The 22,475-nt window shown below is 40.1% G+C and overlaps 2 protein-coding genes across 2 annotated transcripts in view; one reads left to right on the top strand and one right to left on the bottom strand.

Moving 5' to 3' along the window:
• RGS7 (regulator of G protein signaling 7) overlaps window positions 1-15,203 on the bottom strand; it is a 265,260-nt gene extending 250,057 nt beyond the window's left edge. Inside the window, exon 1 of the mRNA XM_018085223.1 lies at window positions 15,187-15,203. The gene's annotated coding sequence lies outside the window, so the exon portion shown is untranslated. The remainder of the gene's footprint in view (window positions 1-15,186) is intronic.
• Window positions 15,204-15,678: 475 nt separating this feature from the next.
• On the top strand, window positions 15,679-18,802 carry PIGM (phosphatidylinositol glycan anchor biosynthesis class M). The gene is given in 5 exon segments (XM_008932282.3): window positions 15,679-15,719; window positions 15,721-15,776; window positions 15,779-15,919; window positions 15,922-15,954; window positions 15,957-18,802. Coding segments are annotated over 5 exon segments (1,218 nt in total). The 3' UTR covers window positions 16,904-18,802.
• The last annotated feature ends 3,673 nt before the right edge of the window (window positions 18,803-22,475 follow it).

The raw sequence follows: 22,475 nt of genomic DNA, 5'->3' as shown, positions 1-22,475 counted from the left end.
ACTGAAAATCCAAGGCAGTAGGTACTGGAACGGGGAAAGAATCTGGAAGGAATGTGAGAGCTGGTGTGTAGGCAGAGACACAGATTGTACATGGAACTGAAGGAGGACAGATACTGTTTTACACTGCTGAGTAATCCTGGAATCACTTGTCCACAGAGGTACCTTTCTCGGCTGTACAATCAATTTAGGCGTATGGATAAAATGTGACAAGTCTAAGAACAAGACAGAAGGGTGACTTTCTACATGCTTGGACTGTCTGGGTTAAGAAGCAAAGTATTCAACCTGTTGCAAACTCTTACAAGCTCTTCTAGGCTACTTTGGTGAAAATTATTATCTCATGTTTCCCAGAAAGCTCTCAGCTCGCAAGTTGAAGAGGATAAGAGAGAAAAATAAAAAGAAAAAAAAAGTAACTTAAGAAAATAAACAGAACCATTTACCTGAAGAAGAAATACTTTCTTCCTGGAAACAAAAGGCAAAGCCTAAAGGCTGTCTTCTCTCTTTGAACAGGAAGAGTTGCTTTATTATATAACACATATCACTGAAATAAAAATTAAACACTCACAAAAGTCTTAGAGTTACTTACATGGACAAACAAATCATATTAGATAGAGACTTTGTTGTGATTTAATACCAAATGATTTATTGGTTAGGGATTCCTTATATCTCTTCTATATATATATTCAGAATTGGACAAATGGGGAAAAAAAATTGAATTGGGACTATGGTAGAAAAAGTGTGAGGTTTATGTGTGGATTAGCAGTCTGAACTCGAATAGCACAAACTTTATTATTATGCAAACCAACACTTCTTCCTCTCAAGTACAACCTCTAAATACAGGGCCTTCAGTGAGTAAAAATTTTGTAAAGGAACCTAGTAGTACACTAACCTTGTGTTAATATCTATTTTCCCCCCGCTGAAATCTTCCTTTTTACTTATTAAAAGAAATAAATTTAGCTTGTATCATCTTGTATTTTCACATTTAAGATTCACTGTAAGAATATATTAAAGACACAAAGTAACAAAGTATTCCTCTTGTCTACCTTTTTCTGTCAGTCACATTTTGGTGGACTCACCTGTTCTAGTTCTCTGGAGGTATCTACTTCTTTCCATTCATTACAGGGGGAAGCTAGACAGCTAGCTTAAGCTAGACATCAAACTTTTAGACACAAAGACTTCATAACATAATCCTAGGTCTCTTTCATTCAGTTTTATGCTGCCTAAGTGTTTCTAAGCCCTTTCTAAAGCAAAAACATACCAAAAGTCACTCAGTTCTCAGATATTCCTAAGGGCAGTTGGTACAGTTCTGCACTTTTGACTTACATACCACTACAGACCATCTACACACCCAAAAAACTTTATATCCTGCATTACCTTGTTCCAAGAAGAAAATAGGAACATTATTGAGGTGAATTGAATTTTGCGCTGATGAACCAAAGTCTGATTTTACTGTTTCTTCACTTACACATATTTAAACTTTTAAATGTAGGTTGAAAGAATGAAGGCTTAAGTTCACATGGGAACAGAGTTAAACAGTCCATGAAATTCAATACTTCATAAAAATCTATGTTACAAATTAACCTCTAAAAGCTAGTAAATCAAGCCTCTAAGACATTAGAGTTGACCCTTCCCCCAACACATACTCCTCTCTATTGCTATTAATCTTTAACTCAGTACACCTCTGAAAAGATTCATCTAGACCCTTGAGGAAGCTGGAAACAATCTACAATGACATTCAAATCAAACTGACTCTCACATGGAATTGTTAACATCAAGCCAAAGTCTTCTAATTTGAACTTTAAAAAAAGAAAAAAAAAAAAAGAAAAAAGACTTCTAACTTTACTGGTTTTTTAATCTTCTCTTCAGTCATTTTCTTTGAAACAATTCAAACTAGCAACTGGCTGCCAAGTTTAGCTGGATTTCCTTCAATTTTATATGCCTCTGCATTTAAGCAAAAAAGTACTATGGAAAAAATGAGTAATTCATGTTGTAATTGTTCGTTGGACTTTCAGAGAATTGCAGAAGCAGCATCACCACATATGCTTATATCTAAACAAAGATAAATTATGACGTACCTGGAGTAGGTTAAAAAAAACGCAATGAGAACTCATTGGGAAGATTTATAATCAAGATTTTGTCTTGAATTGTTGCTCACATTTGTCTCCTAGATATTCACCCTTTTTCCCCTTCCCCCACATAGAAGAACATATTTACCTTTAGAAAACAAGGAACACTTCAGAGCAGCATTATTGGCTGTACTTTTGTCATACAATAAGAGCATGCTCCACTGTATAAGCAAATATTATCTCAAAGCAAACATCTCACACAAATGTACTGACTGTATTTCACTTCTGTTTTATGAACCTGCATCATGTTCCAAGCATGGAGGCCCATTTGCTGCCTCCTCTTCAAGGATTACGGTGCCATCAGGGCCAGAATTAGCACTTACCAGTCCTAACCTGCCACTAGCCCTTCTTGTATACAAAAAATCAAAAGTGGACAAGAATGCTACAGGGAGCAAATCCATCACATGAACATCCCACTTTAACATATTTGGCTTAGTTTGTATTAAAAAAATACCATATTTCAAGAAACAGAAGGTATTTCAGTTCTGAACTTAATTTCCAGTTTTTTAGGAAATGGCTTATTCGGTCACCTTATCCACTGCTTTTTAGTAACCCCAAAAGCACCATCCTGAAGACCAAGTGAGAACACACATACCGATTTGTTCCTGAGGTTATTATAGATGCTACTGCAAGCATATTCCCATTTCCGTACATAATGTGATGGTTTTTCTTAAATAACCTTACAAATCCCTATGCTGTCTGATCCTCTTGGTACCACTGTCACTAGCATGAAACATACACCTGCAAAATACTTGACTTCACCAGCACCACCACCTGCAGGAATCTCTTCCTAGCAGCTCTCTTTCCTACTCACCTCTCTCATCAGAACAGTGATATCTACAGCAAGAACAGATGTCCCAGGCCTACAAAAGGCAGGAAGGGAATGAATGCGTATAATTACAGTTAGACTCGATCTTAAGTGTCTTTTCCAACCTAAATGATTCTATGATTACTCTACACCATCCCTACGATGTTGACTGTGACTGTTCTGAGCAAGGCTGAAGAAGAGTGCTGCAAGCACTCAAGGTTCCCCCTAACCTACTGGTACCATGCTTACCAGACTGATGGCAGCACCTGAAATTTTTCAAACATCTCTACAGAAAATAAAACCTTGGTGACAGAGTTTTATTCAACCCACGGAGAATTCTGCAAAGATTACAACATGAATATATGGTTTCTGTTATAAAGAATATCCAAGAAAACCTGCTTTGCTTTCCCTTCCCCCCAAACAGAGTGGGAGAAAAGTTATTTTTAAATAGATCTCTAAAATTGGAGTCTCATGGCAAGAGGCTCTAAAGGTCCACAAATAAAACTGCTAATTTTGATCACTCTGGTAATACAAATTGTTTACAGCATTTTTTATCAGTGTTCATTTGTAAGTTGTTAGGGTTGAAGAAATAGCACAGAGAATGTGTTAATACTTGTCTAAAAAATAAAACAAATAACATAGGTTAGAATTACCTATTAAAACTTTCATTAGTTTATGTGAAAACTTTCTTAGTTTTCTTTTTAAAACCATTCGCACAGAAATGTGCGATGTCCCTGTGATTACTATGATCACATGAAAAGCCACAACCATGACAAGTCTGTGAGGTGTAAGGAAAATCAGATGAAATATATTAGACTTAGGCTTAAAGATCAGTTCTTATCATGAATCATATAAGTTTTTAAGAATTCTCCAAGGAGTTAGGTAGATAGGGTCATCTATTTCAACTGGGAAATACACACAAAGTTTTGCATTCATAGGACATCAAAGGATATGGAGAGCTCAAGTCTCAACATGGTATCTCTTTCTGCTTGAGATACTCGATACTCTTCTTTCACTGAAGATTAAAATTCAGAGAAACATCAAAAGGGACACCAAATAAATGAATATTTCTGGTGTTGATTGTGCTACAGGAAGAGCGTAGCAATATCACCTAGGCAAATTCTGCTCAATTTTTACTGCACAATCCTAACAGTAGCCTGGCTCTCAGAAAGGAAAATTGTCTTTCTACATCAACTCAACAAACACAACACAAAACAAAACAAAAAGTTCTTCATTTTTCTAGTAATTTTCCATAAAGAACTGTTTGTTGCACCTTAAAAAGACACTAATAATTTTAACAGGAATTAAAATCTGACAGAGCAGTCCTTCTGAAGAAGCTCACAGGTTCACTGATGCAGAAATTTTAGTTTCCTACTGCCTCTGGAATGTGGTAGTTAAAAATTACTACAGCATGATTTTTACTGGAAGTAGAAAATTTATCTTTTTTTTCTAATTCTCAGGAATTATACAGTTACACCAGAAAGCACTTAAATAGTAAGATTCATTGCAAGAAATTTATGCATTCTGTAGAAGCATGAAATATAGTTCAACATAATGTTAATTTTGCATAATTATAATCTTGGTTGTTCAAGGAACTCTGACAATTTCTATCATCCTTAAGTAGCATGGTTTCTTGGTAAGTATCAAGTCCTAACTGATCTGTTCTTTTCACAGAAATAATTACCTTACAATTTGTACAAATACACAATAATATAAATAAGGAAAAACTACTGTATTTCAGTCTAACATACACCTTACCCAGGGGATATAATTGTGCTTTATTTTTTGGCACAATGAACTCTTTGAAAGATTCATCAAATAAATATGAGATAGAGCTGTCCTCTTTCTCTCAAAAGGCACTCTTTCCTAATCTTCTACTATACAAAATCAAAGCAGGATCTACTCTGACACAGGATAATCATTGATTGAATCTCTACTTACATATATGCAAAGTTTATGTCAGCAGACTCAAATTCTGGCAACAACCTGTCAAACTCAACAATGTGGCAGTCAGCAAGGACAAATATTGAAATTCAACAGCAACCAGAATGAAGAAAGATAAACAATACTGAAACTAGTGACACGTCTGTTGCCAGTTACACTGCAAATATAGAACACTATGTATGAATTGTCCCAAGTCTGAAAACATGAGTGAGACCTCTACTTTGGGTTTACCTTCCTGTGATAGATTTACCATTGGAACCATGAGTGCTCATACCAACGGGGTCTGACTACAACTTCTGATGCACGTGCAGCAGACCTGCAGAGCACAGGGGGTCAGACAGCATTTCCAAGCATATGTGTGAAGGAAAGCTTACTCCAACATACCAAATGGAGGAAGAGTGGCAAACAGATTGATGGCACAGCTGTCACTTTGAATAAGCAGTGAATGAATAAGCTCTGAAGGCTGAGTTAAGAGACACATGTACATAAGGTTAGAGGACGTTATCATTCTATATGACAGGGACATGAGACGAGTAGGGACAGAATCGTAATTGCCAAAGACAGCACCATAGACAGGATGAACTTTGCTACCAGGTAATTATACTCTGCAGAAGCATCACCACCTGAGATCATTAACACAGCAAGAGACAGAGCTCAAACACACAGTGTGCATAAGCAACTCATCCAGCCAAGTAACTGCCAGAGTTTGAATGAAGAGCAGCTGAATAAATATTTAGAAGATAAAAAACACTAGTCACCGGGGAAAAAAAAAAAAGTGAATTGCCACAGACAGCTATTGAAGGACACATCCTCTACAGTTAATCCTCTAGGACAGTCTCTCTTTAGCTTATGATTCTGTAGTGCAAAGTACAATGGCATCTTAGCCAGTATGCACAACAAAACAGGACACTGTAAAAGGAGTAATAAGGTAGAATTATTACTCAGGGACACTTTTCAAGGAGGTCTCTCTGACAAGCCAGTAAAAAGAGTAAGACAATGGCATTAAAAAGACAGATGCTCATTTTCCCATAAATAGACTTAAAATGTTTTAGGAAAATTGAGGATTCTTTCCCAAAAAGTATTTAGAAGACCATGCCATCCCCTAGAAAATAGAGAAGGGAAGAAGTTTAACAACAGTAAGATTTCAAAAGAATTTAACCAGTTATTTAACCAGTTGTAAATTATTCATGAGATACAACATGGAAGCCCATTATTGGTTGAGGCCAAAAGCACCACAGGTAGCTAAAAGAATGTTTCATTCCCTTTTCAGAGGGAGTATTAGAAGTTTAATGCAACAGAGAACAACTGGGGCTTTTATAAAACTTTTGAAGGACACAGATAATCTTCATTCCCATTTTTCCACACACGTATACTTTGCTAGCAGTACCAACCATTGCTCGGAGCACTCTTTTGTGGGCAAAGCTAACATATGATTTTTTTTTTTTTTTGCAATCCAGACTTCTTCTATTTAGGCAGATAGAACTTAGACACATTTGGAAGCAAAAGGCAAAACCGGCTTTGGGTAGAGCAGGGGATTACTCACATCTCTACAGACTAGAGCGTCATAACAGCTGCTCCTCTCTCCTACATGATGTTATTTTGTTCCAGGCAAGAGGAGATAGAAAACCCCCTGCACTTTCTCCTAGACATCCCCAGTCAAGAAAAGGAAACCAAAAAACAGAGAACCATTCCCTCTTCTCTGTCACCATTCTCACAGAAGGTCCATGGTCTCTACACACACACAATAGCTGTAGCTCCTCACAAAAAGCATCTCTGAAGCCCTTTCAGCACAGTTGACCCTAGCAGCTGAGCTCTGCCTTTTCTAACAGCTGCTTCTAGAGCTGCACAGCTACAGCTGGAAAAATAATTAGGCTAAACCATATTACCGTGAAGTAAAGGGAAGCCCTGTAATAATCCAAAAGGCACTGAAAGACAACACAGTCATTGGACACCACCAGAATGGCTTCATGGGAGGAAAGTCCTGCTTATCAAACCTGACTTCTCTTTATGATAAGGTAACTCACTTGATCAAGGGAAGCCAGTTGATGTAATGTTTTTGGATTTCAGTAAAGCTTTTGACAGCGTCTCTCACAGGATCCTTATGGACATAATGTCCAGCACACAGCTCGATAAACACATCATGTGGTGTGTGAGCAATTGGCTCATGGGTCAAGCACAGAGGGTAATAGTGAACAGGGTTACATCAGACTCGTGACCTGTCACTAGTGGGGTTCCACAGGGCTACATCTTAGGCCTTGTGCTCTTCAAAATCTTCATAAATTACTTGGACGCAGGACTGGAGGGGATATTAAGCAAGTTTGCAGATGATACAAAACTGGGAGGAGCTGCTGACTCCCTGGAAGGCAGGGAGGCCCTGCAGTGAGACCTCAAAAAATCAGAGGACTGGGCAATCTCCCTTAACAAGGGAAAGTGCTGGATTCTGCACCTGGGATGGGGCAACCCTGGATGTACCTCCAGAAGGGGGAATGAGATGCTGGAAAGCAGTGCCACAGGAAGGGATCTGGGGGTCCTGGTCAATGGCAAGTTAAATATGAGTCAGCAGTGTCCTGGCAGCCAGGAGGGTCAACCATGTCCCGGGGGACATCAGACACAGCATCACCAGCCAGGCGAGGGAGGGGATCGTCCTGCTCTGCTCTGCACTGGGGTAGCTCTACCTTGAATACTGTGTGGAAATTTGGGCACTACAATATAAGAAAGATATTAAGCTGTTAGAAAGTGTCCAAAAAAAGGCAAAAATTAGTGAAGGGCCTTGAGGAGAAGCCGTAAGAGGAACGACTGAGGTCACTTGGTCTGGAGGAGACTGAGGGGAGACCTCACCACAGTCTATAACTTCCTCACAAGGGGAAGAGGTGGGGCAAGCACTGATCTTCTCTGTGGTGACCAGTGACAGGACCCAAGGGAATGGCCTGAAGTTGTGTCAGGGGAAGTTTAGGTTGAAAGTAAGTGCGACAATGTCATCAGGATTATAGACAGAAGAAACAGCAAGATGTTTACTCTGAGAAGGAAAGGCAGCTCTTCATAAAGCATTTTTTGGTCATACAGTATAAAAGAAACTAAGATATTAACTTCTCTGATCAACCGATCAGTTTGTCCTTGAAGACAAAAGCAGGAAACTGCATCACTGATTTTACTGAGTAATTTTATAAGCCTTTTAGTGCTATGTAAATTAATTTCTCCATCTGCAGTAGAGACTTGGAATCCCTTTTTCTATCTATTACAAATAAAGCACCACCACATCCTTCAAAATCCATTTGATGCCTAAAAGCATAGGAAAAAGAGGGGATGAGAATATTACCTATGGTTTATATCAGCCAGTTCTGTGAGATTAGTTTTGGATTACATTTGTAATTAGAGCTACTTGTTCTTATCTCAGTGAGTAACTGCCAACATGAATACAGCTAGAGAACAGCAAAGCCTGATATGCAACAACTCTGCAGCACATTTAGACTGTTGTACCATCTGAAGGTAAGGGCAATCAATATCTGACAATAACACTTAGGAGTGATGCTCAGGGTAATATTCATTCCCCAGTGTCTTGAATTTTTGCTGCAGTCCTTCAACTTGCAGGGGCAATAACAGCACCTCTATTACAGTCAGCCACCTTTATCCAAAAACTTGTAAAACCGCTTGAGAGCTCTAGTCCTCTAGCAAGTCTCCAGACAGAATTCTCAACAGTTACTCAATGTAATTGCACAAACCACTTCCATTTTGGTTTGGGGTTGGTTTTTCAGGTTGGGTTGGGTTTTTGGGCATTTTTTTGGCTAAGTAAAAAAAAACTTCCACGGTGGTTTGGATTAACCATCAATTAAGAGCTGGCTTTTCCCCCTGTCATTCTCCTTCCTTCAGAGTTTACAAAACTATGCTCCAGAGTCCCTCCAGGGATGAAGAAAACATGCTGTAACCCTTCTAAATGCAGGGTCCAAATCACACGTAAACCACCCAATACTCACTCTGAAGGACTGGGTACATTTTCTAGCAGTTGTGTAAACTAACCCTTTGTAGCATCTCCAACCATTTTTTTCCTAGCTGAAACTTTTAAGAAATGGTATATGAACTTGCTAATAATAAGGTATGTTTTCTAGCAAACATATATGCTCAATCTTATTGCGCATTCTAATTACACTAAAGCACAACATACCAAACAACACACAGAAGTCCATTATGGCTATACAGTTATTTATACTGACCAAACTTGCAATAGCAAATAAATCCCATTCCACCATTTCTCCACAGAACCTATGGTTTAGAAGAGAGAATTACACTACTTCGTGATTTGCCTTTCATATCTGTCATTCCTGTGTCTTCCATTAAGGTGTTTTATTTACCATGTGTTGGCATAATGCTAGTTCTTATTTTAGTTCTCTTAGCCAGGAAACCTAGAGAAGAGAGCACAGAAGGGAAAGACACTCAAGTGGCTGGAAATGGAGCTGTGGCAGGTCCTCTGCTAGAAAATATAGGGCTCATTAATCGGAATTGTTTCTTTGTACTTCGGGCACAGAACGTATATAAAACTTGTGGTTTTCTCTTCATATCTACTGCAATAGCACAATATTGAACAATATTCAGAGATTAAATTCCCACCAACTTTATGAAGATATACATTTGAATAAAAACGGAATTTTCCAGCAGAAGCAGCAGCACATAGTCTTAACCAGAAAATAAAGTCCAGGGAAGGGGATGGGAAAGACTAAGAGAAGTTGTGACTGATTCTTCCCCAGGGAACGGTTTGATCAAAACTCTTACATTCCTGGATCATGTGGAACAGAACTGTTACCCAAGCTAGAAGAGGCCAAGTTTCCACAGTTTAGCTATCCATGAAAGTGGTTCATATTCCAGTTCCAGCTTGTCTTGTTTCAAGGGATGATGATAAACTTCTGGCCTCAACTACAGCCTCTGTAACTTGAGTTACAGCTGAGAATTCTGCACTTAAAGAACTTATTACTTCAGCCACTGAACCAAAGTAATTCAGACCTATTTTAAACAAATTATTGATGAGTGTACCTCTTGTGCCTTTTCATGTCTATGTACCATCCACTCTAAAAAGTAGAGTTCAGAAATAAACAAGCTCAGTAGCAGAGGCTGATGTGATTTTCTTTCTATACTTTATGTCTACTTGTCAATCTGAAAAACAAGACTAGAGGGTCAGAACACAGTTTTGTGTCTCATTCACGTATCTCAGTATGATCTAATTGGGTATTAGTGAGGTGTCACTGATGTAGAAGGTGGTGGTCTAACTTCAGCTGAGAAAATATATTTCCCTCCCCACCACCGTGCTAACTATAGGCTGTCCTTTACATTTGACAAAAGAAAAATTTTGTGAGACTGCAACGGTAACATTTCAAGTTTTGCCTCTTTTCCTCTTCCAAAGCATTGGAAAAAAAAATCAAGTGGTTATAAATTAAAAATTCACAAAATGTTTCCCTTAACCACTTAAAAATCAAGTATTGTGATTGAATGCTGTTTAGGACACTTATGGCTGGCTGCACTGATGGTGGGTCTTAAGCCACGGGCATCTCAGATGTTGACGTGCAAAATCTAATCTCCTTACTCATATAAAGGGTCACAAATGTTCTTGCTTGAACAGAGGACGGATTCCATACATTTCACATTCTCAAGCTCTGCTACCCCACATTTCAGACAGAAAAAGAGGTATCAAAAGAGATTCAAACAATGTGGGCACTCAGAAAGACACAGCTATTACTCCTTAAGTATGATCATCACACATATATGTAACAAATTTATATATTGTAAATAGGTATTATATGTACAGCTTTAATATACGAGTATGTACATACATGTCTATAAAATCCTCTAACAGAGTTCTCAGTACCTATTGTTTCACTTAGATATTCAAAAGCTGGCAAGAAATTATGCCTAACACAATTAGATTTAGCCTTTTACAGATGCTTTCTGGATGCATTGTTGGGGTCTGCACAATGGTCAGAAACTACCAGTCTGGTGCCAGGAATCCTCCATCTCCTAAATCCATAATTTTTCATTTGGCTCCAGTTTCTCTTCTGCCTGGGCTCCCATCAGTTCTGTCTCTGCATTCTTTTGTTAGCAGAAGTAAACAGGGAAAAAAAAAGAGTAGAGGAAATTTAACTCAGTTCTTGGTTGTATGCTCCTACTTCTGCAATCCTAATCCACTGGGCTGCCTGCACCACTAGCTAGAAATACAGCAGTAATGTCAAAAGAGGGAAAGTACTTCTGTTTGGTATTTCAAGTCAGGCAGTGAGAGAGCTGGACACTGCCCAGCTTAGATGCAGGTAACTCCTTTTTACCATATCACATTTCAGATTCACCACAGCCTTAAAGCAAAACAGGCTATATTTTTTGGAATCCCCCCTGGTCAGCATCATACTTCAGGGGCTTGCTGCCACATGTATTATCTCAGACATAAGACTTTCTTTTCTTTTTAACAGGTTTCTCTACAGACTAATTTTTATTCAACACTTATTTTCCCTGAAGGGCTAGAACTTTACCTAATACACTGACATACAATCAGCATAACCACTGCAAGCAGAACTCTGACAACACCACTTTAAAACACATTGTGCAAAATCATTCTCCAATTAGTCATGTTTATAGCATGATTTGTGAATAAGGGTATAGATTTATCAAGCAGTTTTAAGAAACCACATTAACAGAAAAAGCTTAAAGGATTAGTGGTGGCCTTACATTTATAATTGTGATTTTTTTTTTCTGTGAAGAGTTCTAAGGTGTTTTTTAATCTTATTTTTGCAAACCCTCCTGTATTGCTCATTCCGGTATTTAAGCAGAAATGAACACTTCCTTACATAATCTTAACTATAATTCTCTTCTGTTAATTATATCTTAAATTCAACGTGTTACAAATATTTGAAAGGCATCAATCATATTTGCAAAAACAATTTATCAAGACCAAAATATCTAACAAGAGTGTTAGTCACTTTTTCTACAGAATTTCGTGTGCTGCAAGAAACAGATTGTACTTATCATATCATCAAAAATTTACTGTCAGTTTATAAATATGTTAAGCAGGAGTATTTCTCATGTAAGGAAACATTCTGAGTTCAAAACCCAAGAAAATTAAAAGGGAACTCTAATAAATTACAGTACAGCAGTCTCCCCTTTCAGAAGTCTGAAGACCAAATACCAGCTATTGTCCAATGTCTTCCTTGGTACTTTAAATACTCAGCTTTCCTACCACCTTTTACACATATAGACTTAGGTCACAGTACACATACAATAAGACAACTTACAGAAAAATGTACTAATCAAACTTCATCTCGTAACAACAAAATCTCAAAGTACAGCTAGCCATTAACAATTAGGGTAGAACAGATTTGCATGAGAAGGGCCTCATCCTGAAATCTTGGTAGAATGACTTAAAATACAACACATAAAATACACCACCTCCAACGGCCTTCCTCCTATGAAGACTCTTACTGCTCTTTCTTCCCTAACTTTTCAGACATTCAATCTTTTTCAGCCTCCCAGGCTACCTGAATCTTAGTAAGGTTCTCACCACTGCAACCCAACACCTGTTCTTCTTTCCTTGCACTGCTACCAATCACCACGTCTCCCTTATGTTACTTCAAAGCACTGCTCCCAGAATCATCTTCTAATTCATTGTCAACCTTCACTAGCCTCCTTATTCTTCTCCAAGTTCTCAGATTTAATCTGTTAGTCCCTCCAATATTTAACCTTACTGTATCCATCAGATCTAGTTTTTAGCCATATGCTCACTTTTGTTAATGATTATAGCCTCGGCTTATCCCTCCTGAAAAGGTAACTTTCTACCATAGTGTGGATAGTAAACCCCTGACAGGTAGATGACCAACTGTGATGACTGCTGCTGACTGACCAGGAACCACCTTGGCACTCTTTTCCTCACCAGCTGCCACCCTCCAGTTGTACCTTGGTTTTCAGATGATTAAAATTTCCATTAGGCCTTAGAGCACTTTGCATAACAAGGTCCCAGATTCATTGTCCTTTTGATGCTACTACAGCTGTGTAAATCTTAAGTAATGACAGGGCATATGAGGTGGTTTCTGGAACATATGTCCCAGTGCTGCTGAAGTAGTCTCTAGTACCAGAAGATGGTGTGAGAAATTAATAGTTGAGATGAGACATATAATCCCCCGTCACGAGGATGTAACAGAAGCACAGCTAGATGTGACCCCAGTTTATAAGATGGTACCATCCTTGAGACCACGTAAACAAAATGCCTGGTAAATAATAGGAAAAAAAAATTTATACACACATGCATATACATGTATATCTGCATTCCTATTTAGTTTATATTTTATGCACAGTTATGTCTGACTCAACACTTTTCTTCATACTCTTTGTATCTTAATGTGCACCAGAATAAATCAGCTTCAGTTCCAGAAGTTCTATTAGTTTTATCTCCCAGCATTTTCTAAAAGTGGCTCCTGGTGGGTCATATAAAATAAAAGCAGCTTTTTACAGGAACAACAGATTTACAACTTTAATAAGACTGGCCTCCTTCCTGCATTAAAGTCTACAGTACACAACAAATCAGATTAACCAAGCTGGTATCAAATCTGAAGCCAAATGCATTTTTGAGCCAAACCTTAATTTTCTGAAGCAGTTCAAGCTTATTTTGAAGATGCTAAATTATTGATAAAGAAAATCAACTCTTTTTCCAGCTCAAGCAATGTCATATACAGCATATGCAAAAATAGCTAAGGTAGATTTGCTGTTTTATTAACTTCACAACCCTTTAGAATTAAATTACCTACTTATTCCTGTTTAGAACACAGATAAACAGTCACTACCAACAGCTTAACAACTTTTAACTTCAGATAAAATGTTTGTCTGAAAGCAGACTGTCAGAAACAGACAAAAAACCATGAGACACCTGCAGACTCTTAAGTTTATTTATTAAACTAGTATTATTTCCCCAACATCATTAAACTCAGACACTTCAGCAAATAAACTTTAATGCATTCTGTTTTTCTCAAAGGAGTTGAAATAATAAAACATATTCCATCCAAAGAGGCAACTGAAGAACGGCAAACAATCCTGGGAGAAAGAAGGCAGGATGGCAAGAACAGTTCTTTGTGCACAGTGACCTCCCCTAAACAAAAAATGGATGAGTATCTACATATATCCTTTTGCTTAGACTTGCTCCATAGCATATCAACTATTTTCAGTCCCTGTGATTTTGTTCAGCATCTATCTCCTAGCATTTCCAGAGAAAAATCTTAGGTAAAACAATGGATATTATGATGTAACCTTTCTTAAAAGTATCCCAACCATTGTACTACAAGATACATAAAAGAAGGAAATAAAATTATGGTACCAATCTTTCCCGTTCTAGAGTAGAACAGGAATTACACAGAATTGAGTAAGCAATTATTTACAAAGAAGCAACACCCACCCTCACAGATATATATATATATATATCCCAAAAATACCATAACTATCCGTTTTAGGACTTAATGATATCATAAGGTGACTTAATGGTATCATATGGCGACTTAATGGAAAACTCTCTTGAGCTTTCCTGTTGAAGATGTCCAGTTTAGTATAAAATACACAACTATCTGACAGAGGAAAAACTCACTCTCCAGGTTAGTTAATCACTATGCTTCTCCCAGCAGACACCTTGGACGATATACCCAATTGTACTTTTATACACAGTAAAACAGCCTGAACAAAGAGCTGCGTGCACACAAACAGAAATATCTTTTGCCCCCTGAATATCCTATCAGTTAGGACAAGACTTCTCTGCCAAATGCAAAAAATCCGTTCCCAGTTCTCTGATGAGTGTCCTCAGAACTCAGAAAAAGCAGATTTTTTTCTGTAAGCGATGACAGCCAACAATGGTGCAACTTCCAAAATGTTCCCAAATGAAACCACTGAGCGAAAAAACGCAGTTGCAAATAACTACTAAACAAGTAAATGCATATTCTTATGAATAAAGAGTCTTTTAAAAAATCCCTATTCAGTTCTAATATGAAATCCATAATAATGGTAAGTTACAAACACCTGCTTTTCAGTCAGCCACAATTCGAATGTGAGATAGCACATATCCAGACAAGGAATCTATTTGAAAAACATACAAATAGCCCCTCATAATAGAGTGGAAATAATCCCTTTTGTTGTAAATAACTTTATAAGCTCTGATGTGCACGTTACTGTTTCTGATCTAATTAAACCAGAAATCTGCCGTGGAAGCAAGCTCACCTAAGCGCTCCAAAAAGAGCTCAAACGCCTGGGCAAAACACAGCCATTTGCAGAAGGCAAATAACAAATGTTATTTTTCCTTCTCCTTCTTACTTAACCACTTATTGCACACGCCGCCCCTCTGCCCAGCGGCTCCCCGGCCCCGGGCGGGTGAGGGGGCAGCGGGGGCAGCAGCACCCACCCCTTGCCGGACTCTCAGCCCTTAGCAGGTCACCGCCGCCCATCGCCACACATGGACCGCCGCCGTGCCGCGGCGCGCACCACAGGCACCACGCGGCACCACACGCCTCCCTGCCCGGGGATCGAAGGCGCCCGGGGCCGCAGCCCTGCCCGGCGGCCGCAGCTCCCCGCCGTCCCCCCCGCCCCGCCGGCCCCCCACGCCCGCCCGGGCCCTCCCCACCCCGAGCGCCGCGCCTGCGGGACCCGCCCCGGCCCGGGCACGGCTTCGGCGCGCGAATCGCGCAGGCGCGGAGCGCCTCTTTCGTCCGCGCGTACGCGGGCGAAGGCGCGCCGAGTGTGCCCTCCGCGGCGGGATCGCGGGAGATCGTGCATCCCACACCTTCCCGTGGGGAAGGATGGCGGGCAATGGGCGCGGCGCTGGCCGCGGGGCTGCTTGTGAGGCTGGCGCGTTCTCTACGGGCTGCACCAGGCGCGCCATGCGATGCGCTACACCGACGTCGACTACGGGTGTTCACGGACGCGGCGCGGCTGGTGAGCGAGGGGCGCTCGCCTACGGGCGGGCCACCTACCCGCTACACGCCGCTCCTCGCCTGGCTCCTGACGCCCAGCGTGTTCCTCGCCGAGCCTTTCGGGAAGCTGCTCTTCGTGGCGGGGACCTGGCGGCCGCCGCCGTCGCCTACCGGGCCTGCGGCGCCGAGGGGCCGGGGCCGGGCGCGCCTGCGGGTGCTGCGCCGCTGCCTGGCTCCTCAACCCGCTGCCCATGGCCGTGTCCAGCCGGGGCAACGCCGAGGCGCTGGTGGCGCTGCTGGTGCTCGCCACGCTGTACTGGGTGGAGGCGGGCAGCGTGGGCAAGGCCGCGGTGTGCTACGGGCTGGCTGTGCACATGAAAATCTACCCCCTCACCTACGCGCTGCCCATCGCGCTCTACCTGCGGAGCGAGGACGGGGCAGTGGATGCAGGAGGTGACAGAAAGGCGAGGTTTACGTTTGTGGTGCACATCTGGCAGCTGTTTGTAAAGATGCTGAACTGCGATGTGCTGCTTTTTGCTACGGTTGCCGGATCCGTGCTGGCTGCCTTGACGCTGGCGTTTTATCACCTCTATGGCTGGGAGTTTTTGGAGCATGCCTACCTTTACCACGTGACCAGGAGGGATATCCGTCATAATTTCTCTCCCTATTTCTACATGTTGTACTTGACAGCAGAGAGCAAATGGAGTTTTGTCCTGGGGCTTGCAGCTTTCCTGCCCCAGTTGCTTTTGCTCCTGGTTGTGTCTGTAGCGTTCTACAGAGACCTTGCCTTCTGTTGTTTCCTACACACTGCTATTTTTGTGAGTTTTAACAAAGTATGCACATCCCAGTACTTTGTCTGGTATCTCTGCCTTTTGCCCCTCATAATGCCTAGTATTAAGATGTCTTGGCGTCGTGGTGTGCTGCTTCTCTTGATATGGTTTGTTGGACAAGGCCTGTGGCTTGCTCCTGCATACTTTCTGGAGTTCAAAGGATATAACACTTTTTTATTTATATGGTTGGCAGGCTTGCTTTTCCTTTTTATTAATAGCCTCATAATTGTTCAGATTATTTCACATTATCAAAAAGAAGCACAAGTTACAAAAAAACTCAAACAATGGTAATAAACAAACCAAAATCCAGAAACAGCCCTTCTGTCCTTGACAAGTCATTACATACCACCAGCACTTTGTTTAACTAAATGTGTGTGCCTTGTACTAAAGCACACTGTATGTAAACATTACTATTTCGGGGTGGTGAGGACACTGATTGGCCTCACTTACCCTGAGAGCCCCAGTCCTGCCCTGAGTAGTGTCTGCAGGTGTACCTGTCTTCCCTGTGGATCTTGAAACTGTGTTGCAACCTTATCTCCAGCACTGTCTCCGAGCCCTGTGTCCTGCTGCTCCTGACTGGACTCCGTGGAAGTATCCTGGACCAGTTCATCATTTAACTGAGTCTGAGACTGTGAGTGGACTCTGTTAACCCATGTCCCCTGACTTGTTTTCACCAGCCATCTCCAAAGACAGTGTGACTGTGCCCCGGTCTGTGACAGTATGGCCTGTGCTGGGATCACCCCCAGTTCCTGTTTGTACTCCCTCATGGACCAGCCCCAGCACCCTTATTCTTACTTTCAGTGTTACTTTGCTTGTTGAGGACTGTGGCCTCTGTCTGGAATAAGACAAAAGATTATGAAGGAATATTGGAGTTTGACAGTTTTGTACATTCCAGTAAGTCAGTGAGCTGTTTTGCAAGGGCTAATAATGAATGAATGTAAGGCAATCACTTAATATGTACACTGGAATTTATTTTTTCTTTTGTTTTCACAGTTACATTTTAGCTATGCAATGTTTGTGGCCTGTACCTGGTCTTTATTTGGAGAAGTAGTAAAAAAGTGATTATTTCAAACGAGTCATTAACTCTTTGAGACTTTTATTTTAGAATTCAGATATGCCACCCTTTCACTTACTTTTGCATTTGCAGCGCTGTTTGAATTTTTTAATCGATTTGTTACCCTTGCCATGGGGGAAGATTTTTCCATATACCTGTCACGGAGCACAGAGATGTATAAAACAAAAATATCTGTTTCTTTTTGCCATGATCTAGAAAAGAGACCAGTGCCTTAAACTGTGGTTCATTGACAGTTACTGTGGATATTAACAGTGGAAAATGCTAAGAGTCAAAGTACAGCTAGAATGGTACCTGTGTCCCAAAAGCAGTAGGGTTTATACCAAAACAGTAATTAGAAATGAGTTTCTCAGTAGTTCAGTATCTCTACTACTAAAAAATAAATGAAAAAGTGAAAGGAGTTGAGGAAGTGGAGCAGCTGTCAGAAGAAAAGGAAAGTTTTGAAATAGGAAGCTGTACAACCTGTCAATCTTGTTTATTCCCAGATGAAACATAAGATGTGGAATTAAGTGTTAGTGGTAGTGAGGGTTCAGAGCCATTTCCCTTGAGAGTCAATACCCTCAAGAACATCCCACAGGAGGTCTGTATACACAGCATTTGACGGAGGTGGAAACTGGCTAGGTATTTTTTAATACTATCTAGTTTAAATAGGCGTATGCCAAGTACAAGAATTTTCATATTTGCCTCAGCATTTAGTTACATCCTCAACTTTTAGTTAATGAAACCCTTAGTGTGTAATGTGGAGCAGAGCTTCAAGGCAAAATAACTTCAGCCCAGTGGTGTGAGTGGGAAGGGGTATGGCCAAGTGGATTTGCCTTCCAGGTTCATTTTGGCCATGCTGCCTGACTGAATCCTGCTGTCTCTTGAGGCAGGACTGGAGCAGCTCCTAGCTTTCTCATGTATAGGGTTTTCTTTCCTGGTTGTAGTTGTACCTTGTGAGGCAGAATTACAGTATTTTCATCTGTGAACTTTTCCCATTGCTTCCCAGCCCCATTGAGGTGGTTATGAGAAAGGAGAGGAACCCCCTAAGCCCCAACAGCCCAGAGCCAAAGGGCATGTTATCAGGAGGTGTGATGAGTTCCTTACACCACTCTGGCCCAACTTGGCCATTCTGATGTATTAGGATGATTTCCCTGCTCAGAGTGCTGGGGAGTGATTCTGCTCTCTCGCTGGAAAGCTTTCCTTTGCTGTCTGCACTCACACTCACCTTCACATTGTGAAGATCCTGGCAGCCTCTTTGTAAGTCCAGAAATTGGATGATGCAATGGGTATTCTTTTAACCGTCTTTTTTTCTGACAAATCTTTACAGATGTGGCACTGATTGCCTTCCCCTGGCTTCACCTGGGATGAAGGAAGAAAAATTTATAGCATCAGCTTGTCTACATCTTCCATTAGAGGTTTATCACTCAAAAAACTGGTGGCATAAGCCACTTGCATATATAGTTTTATATTAATCAACAAAACATTTGTGTGTGCTATGAGTGCGTGAAGAGAAAGAATCCCACATGCTTTGATTTTCCAAGGTGGAGTTGGACATGCTCAGTTAGCGACTCAGCAAAAGACTGAAGAGGCTCTTTTGTGCCGATGCTTCTGTTCACGCCATTCGGATGTGCAGGGAATAGCTCATTTTCTTTTGCAACTATTCTATTGCCTGTTACACATTTTTCTGTTGCAAAAAGCAGATTTTTCTTCCCCCAAAGCAGTGTTTTGTTTCTCTTTAACAGACTTACTTATGCTATTTCCACACATTTCTACACCTATTTTTCCTCTCCTTTTGGCAACGAAAGCAAATGCAAGCCAAAAGACATTTCCGACTACAGAAGACGGCATCTTAAGTCACTGTGTTCATGACTGAATTGTAATGGTTTTTAGGTAAGGAGTAATTTCCTTATGACGAATACATTCTTGATTCATTAATAGCCAAATCAGTTTGAGGCCGTCAGAAGGCAAATTCTGCAGCAATGGGAACTGAAGGAAACCTTCCCTTTGCAGGTCAGTACCTGCCCTGCAGCAATGATTTGAGGAAGCCATGCATAAACAAGTTATAAAATGCCTTTTATACAAACCTAGATTTACAGTCATCATTTTAATAATCCAGGATGAGTCCCTCTTTTTACAGTTGTTTTCTAAATTACCTGAAAATGTTTGGTATTTAGAAATAATTCCAGTGACTCATAAAAAGCTGGATAAGAGAATAAACTGAGACACAAATAAGAGGTATTTGATAGTTTACATCTTGCAAATTGCTTTAGATAGTTAAATGGAATCATAACTTTACTCATTGGAAAAAAACATTAAATCAAAATAATTTTAGTCAAGCACCAAAAAAAATATAATTCTTGAACAAATCTTGGTGATTAATTGTAATTCCCTTAAAATTTACCAAATTAATTTTCTTTGGAACATTTATTGCTTTTGATGAGGCTTCTTTTGCTTAATATATTTTATGTCCATTTATCTTCTGGTAATTGAACTGAAGTGTCTGAATGCTAGTGTGTAGAGAAGCAAGATTCAGGATGGGAACAGTTCCAGGCATGGAGAAAAGCATACAGCAATTGGCAGGACTTTCATTTGGACTTTACTGTTCTTATGTGGTTTCATTGTATTCACACTACACAGTGCACAACTGCACATGCCCCGGCTTGCCATGAGTTTGCCTGCTGCCTGCTTCCCCTACTCCTCCCCCTTTTACCTCTGTCCGATTCTGGTTTGTCCCTCTGCTTGTCTCCGCCCTGTGTTCTGGGCCTTTCCGCTCCCGAGCTGACAGAAAGAGTGTGTGCACACCTGAATAGAGGATTCTGTTTGCACCTTCCCTCATGTCCCATCCCCTCTTCGGACCGCGACACTGGTGTTCATTCCCTACCACGGGTTGCAAAATTGTAGTGCTGACTTTTTTTTTTAAAAAAAGAAGGTTGAAGTTCCCAGTGAAATATGTCTTATTTGCACAAGTTTTTCGCATTGCACTGAAACCAGCCCTGAAGTGCAAAGTACAAGATGTGAAAGAGGAAGTGAAAAGAAGAATCAAGAAAAGTGACATTTTTGCCTTTCTTTTTACAGTGTAGCCTGTAGTCCAAAGGCTCATGACTGGATGTACAGGTGACTTCAGGCACAGCTTCAGCATTTAGCAATGATTTGATTTAAAATTTATAAATGCAATTACTCAAATAACAGGGCAAATAAAAATATAATAATAAATATTTCATTCAGTTTTAGTGTGAGCATACTAAATTACTATCTGACACAATGTACTTTGTCCTTCTTAAGTAACTGCCCTGTATGTGTGTTACTTGCATTGTATTGACTCCTGAAATAGTACGGCAGCAATTATGTGCTCTAAGCTGAGCTCATCAGTTATCGTTTTCAAAGACACTATGAAGCTTTTATATTTAACAGCAAGGGGAAATTCCAACATTTCTCCCAAGGTTTTATAGAGAAAGCAAATGTTAAAAGACAGTAAATTATGAGCTAGTGGTTCCCTTTTTCATCCAAGAAGAATGAGGTGTATTTTAAAAGGGCTGCAGAAATACATAGTGAACACAGAAAACCTAAAAAGTGTATTCTTCTTATATTTGCCAAAGACAGCTGCAGAATGCATGTTGTACTGATAGCAGCATTATGAAATAGGATTACCCTGAATTTAGGACAAATCCTTTACTCAGACTGAAACCCAGCCACTCATGCAACCTTCTTGTTTAAGCATATGTTTATGTGCACCATACTCACACACCTAAACATTTACCTGCACATACAGAAGCAAAACGAAAAGTCCCATTCAAGACACCTTTGAATAATGTGATTTTTCAGAGCTAGCCTCTATAAAATAGGTTTCTTAGATATTTCTTCTGTTTAGCCCTCAGAATCTCTACTGACTCTAAAACTTGAATTACATAAATTTTGATGTATATGGAAAGTAAAAGCATATGCTGCGGGGATCTTGAGTGTAATGGACACATTAAAGAACCAACTAATTATATATTTGAAGGTGCACATTCAAACAGTATCCTGATATTCTTCATTATAACGGTCTGCGCTAGTCACATTCGTGTAGGAGACTTACTTCAGTCTTTATGCATGATGAATGAGGTAGAGACCTATGTTTTGTACTAGTAAAAGTATCAGAAAGAAAAAATTCTCTTAATGAAGCAGTACCATTGTTTTGTTGTTTGGGTTTTTCAATTATGTTTCTGTAAAGACATTAAGAAATCGATGCAATAAATCCATGCAATTGTGGCGTGCATTTTTAATACCTGGTATGTCTCTTTTTCATCAATCTGGTAAATACAAAGAAGACCAAAATTTGTCATTTTTTGATGACGTAAGCCAATAGTATTTTGAGCAAAATTCTTCATGACTCTCCTTTCTGGTACCTGCTAAGACAGATATGGCTTCTGCAGGAACAAGATTGCTTATCAGGAAGTAATCTGTCTTAATGTGTAGATAAAGCTTTATCTGCAGCCTCTTATACTTAGAGCTTAACTTTAAGACTTTAACGTTCTCTTCAGATAAAACATTTCATGGCTTGCACATAAAGAAATTACACATAGGAGATCCTCCCTATTTTCTTATGGAAATTGATGGAGAAGCAAGCTAGAACATCTGTGGAAGAAACATCTAAAGGAAATGTCTATAGAACTTCAGCCTTGGAAATCAGTTGAAGTGCAGGCAAATTGAGCGGTAAACCCATACTGTGAAACCCCCATTATTTATATGAAGGGTATTCAATCAAATGTGCTTTCCTGTTTTGCAACAGGAAAGTGGGATCTTGATAGCAATTGTCAGGCTGCAGGAATA

This window comes from Manacus vitellinus, unplaced genomic scaffold (genome assembly GCF_001715985.3).
Source record: "Manacus vitellinus isolate BGI_N305 unplaced genomic scaffold, ASM171598v3 scaffold_8_pilon, whole genome shotgun sequence".
In the NCBI taxonomy this organism is placed as follows: domain Eukaryota; kingdom Metazoa; phylum Chordata; class Aves; order Passeriformes; family Pipridae; genus Manacus; species Manacus vitellinus.
The sequence above is the reverse complement of the archived record's forward strand: the minus strand, read 5'-3'. Positions and strand labels throughout refer to the sequence as shown.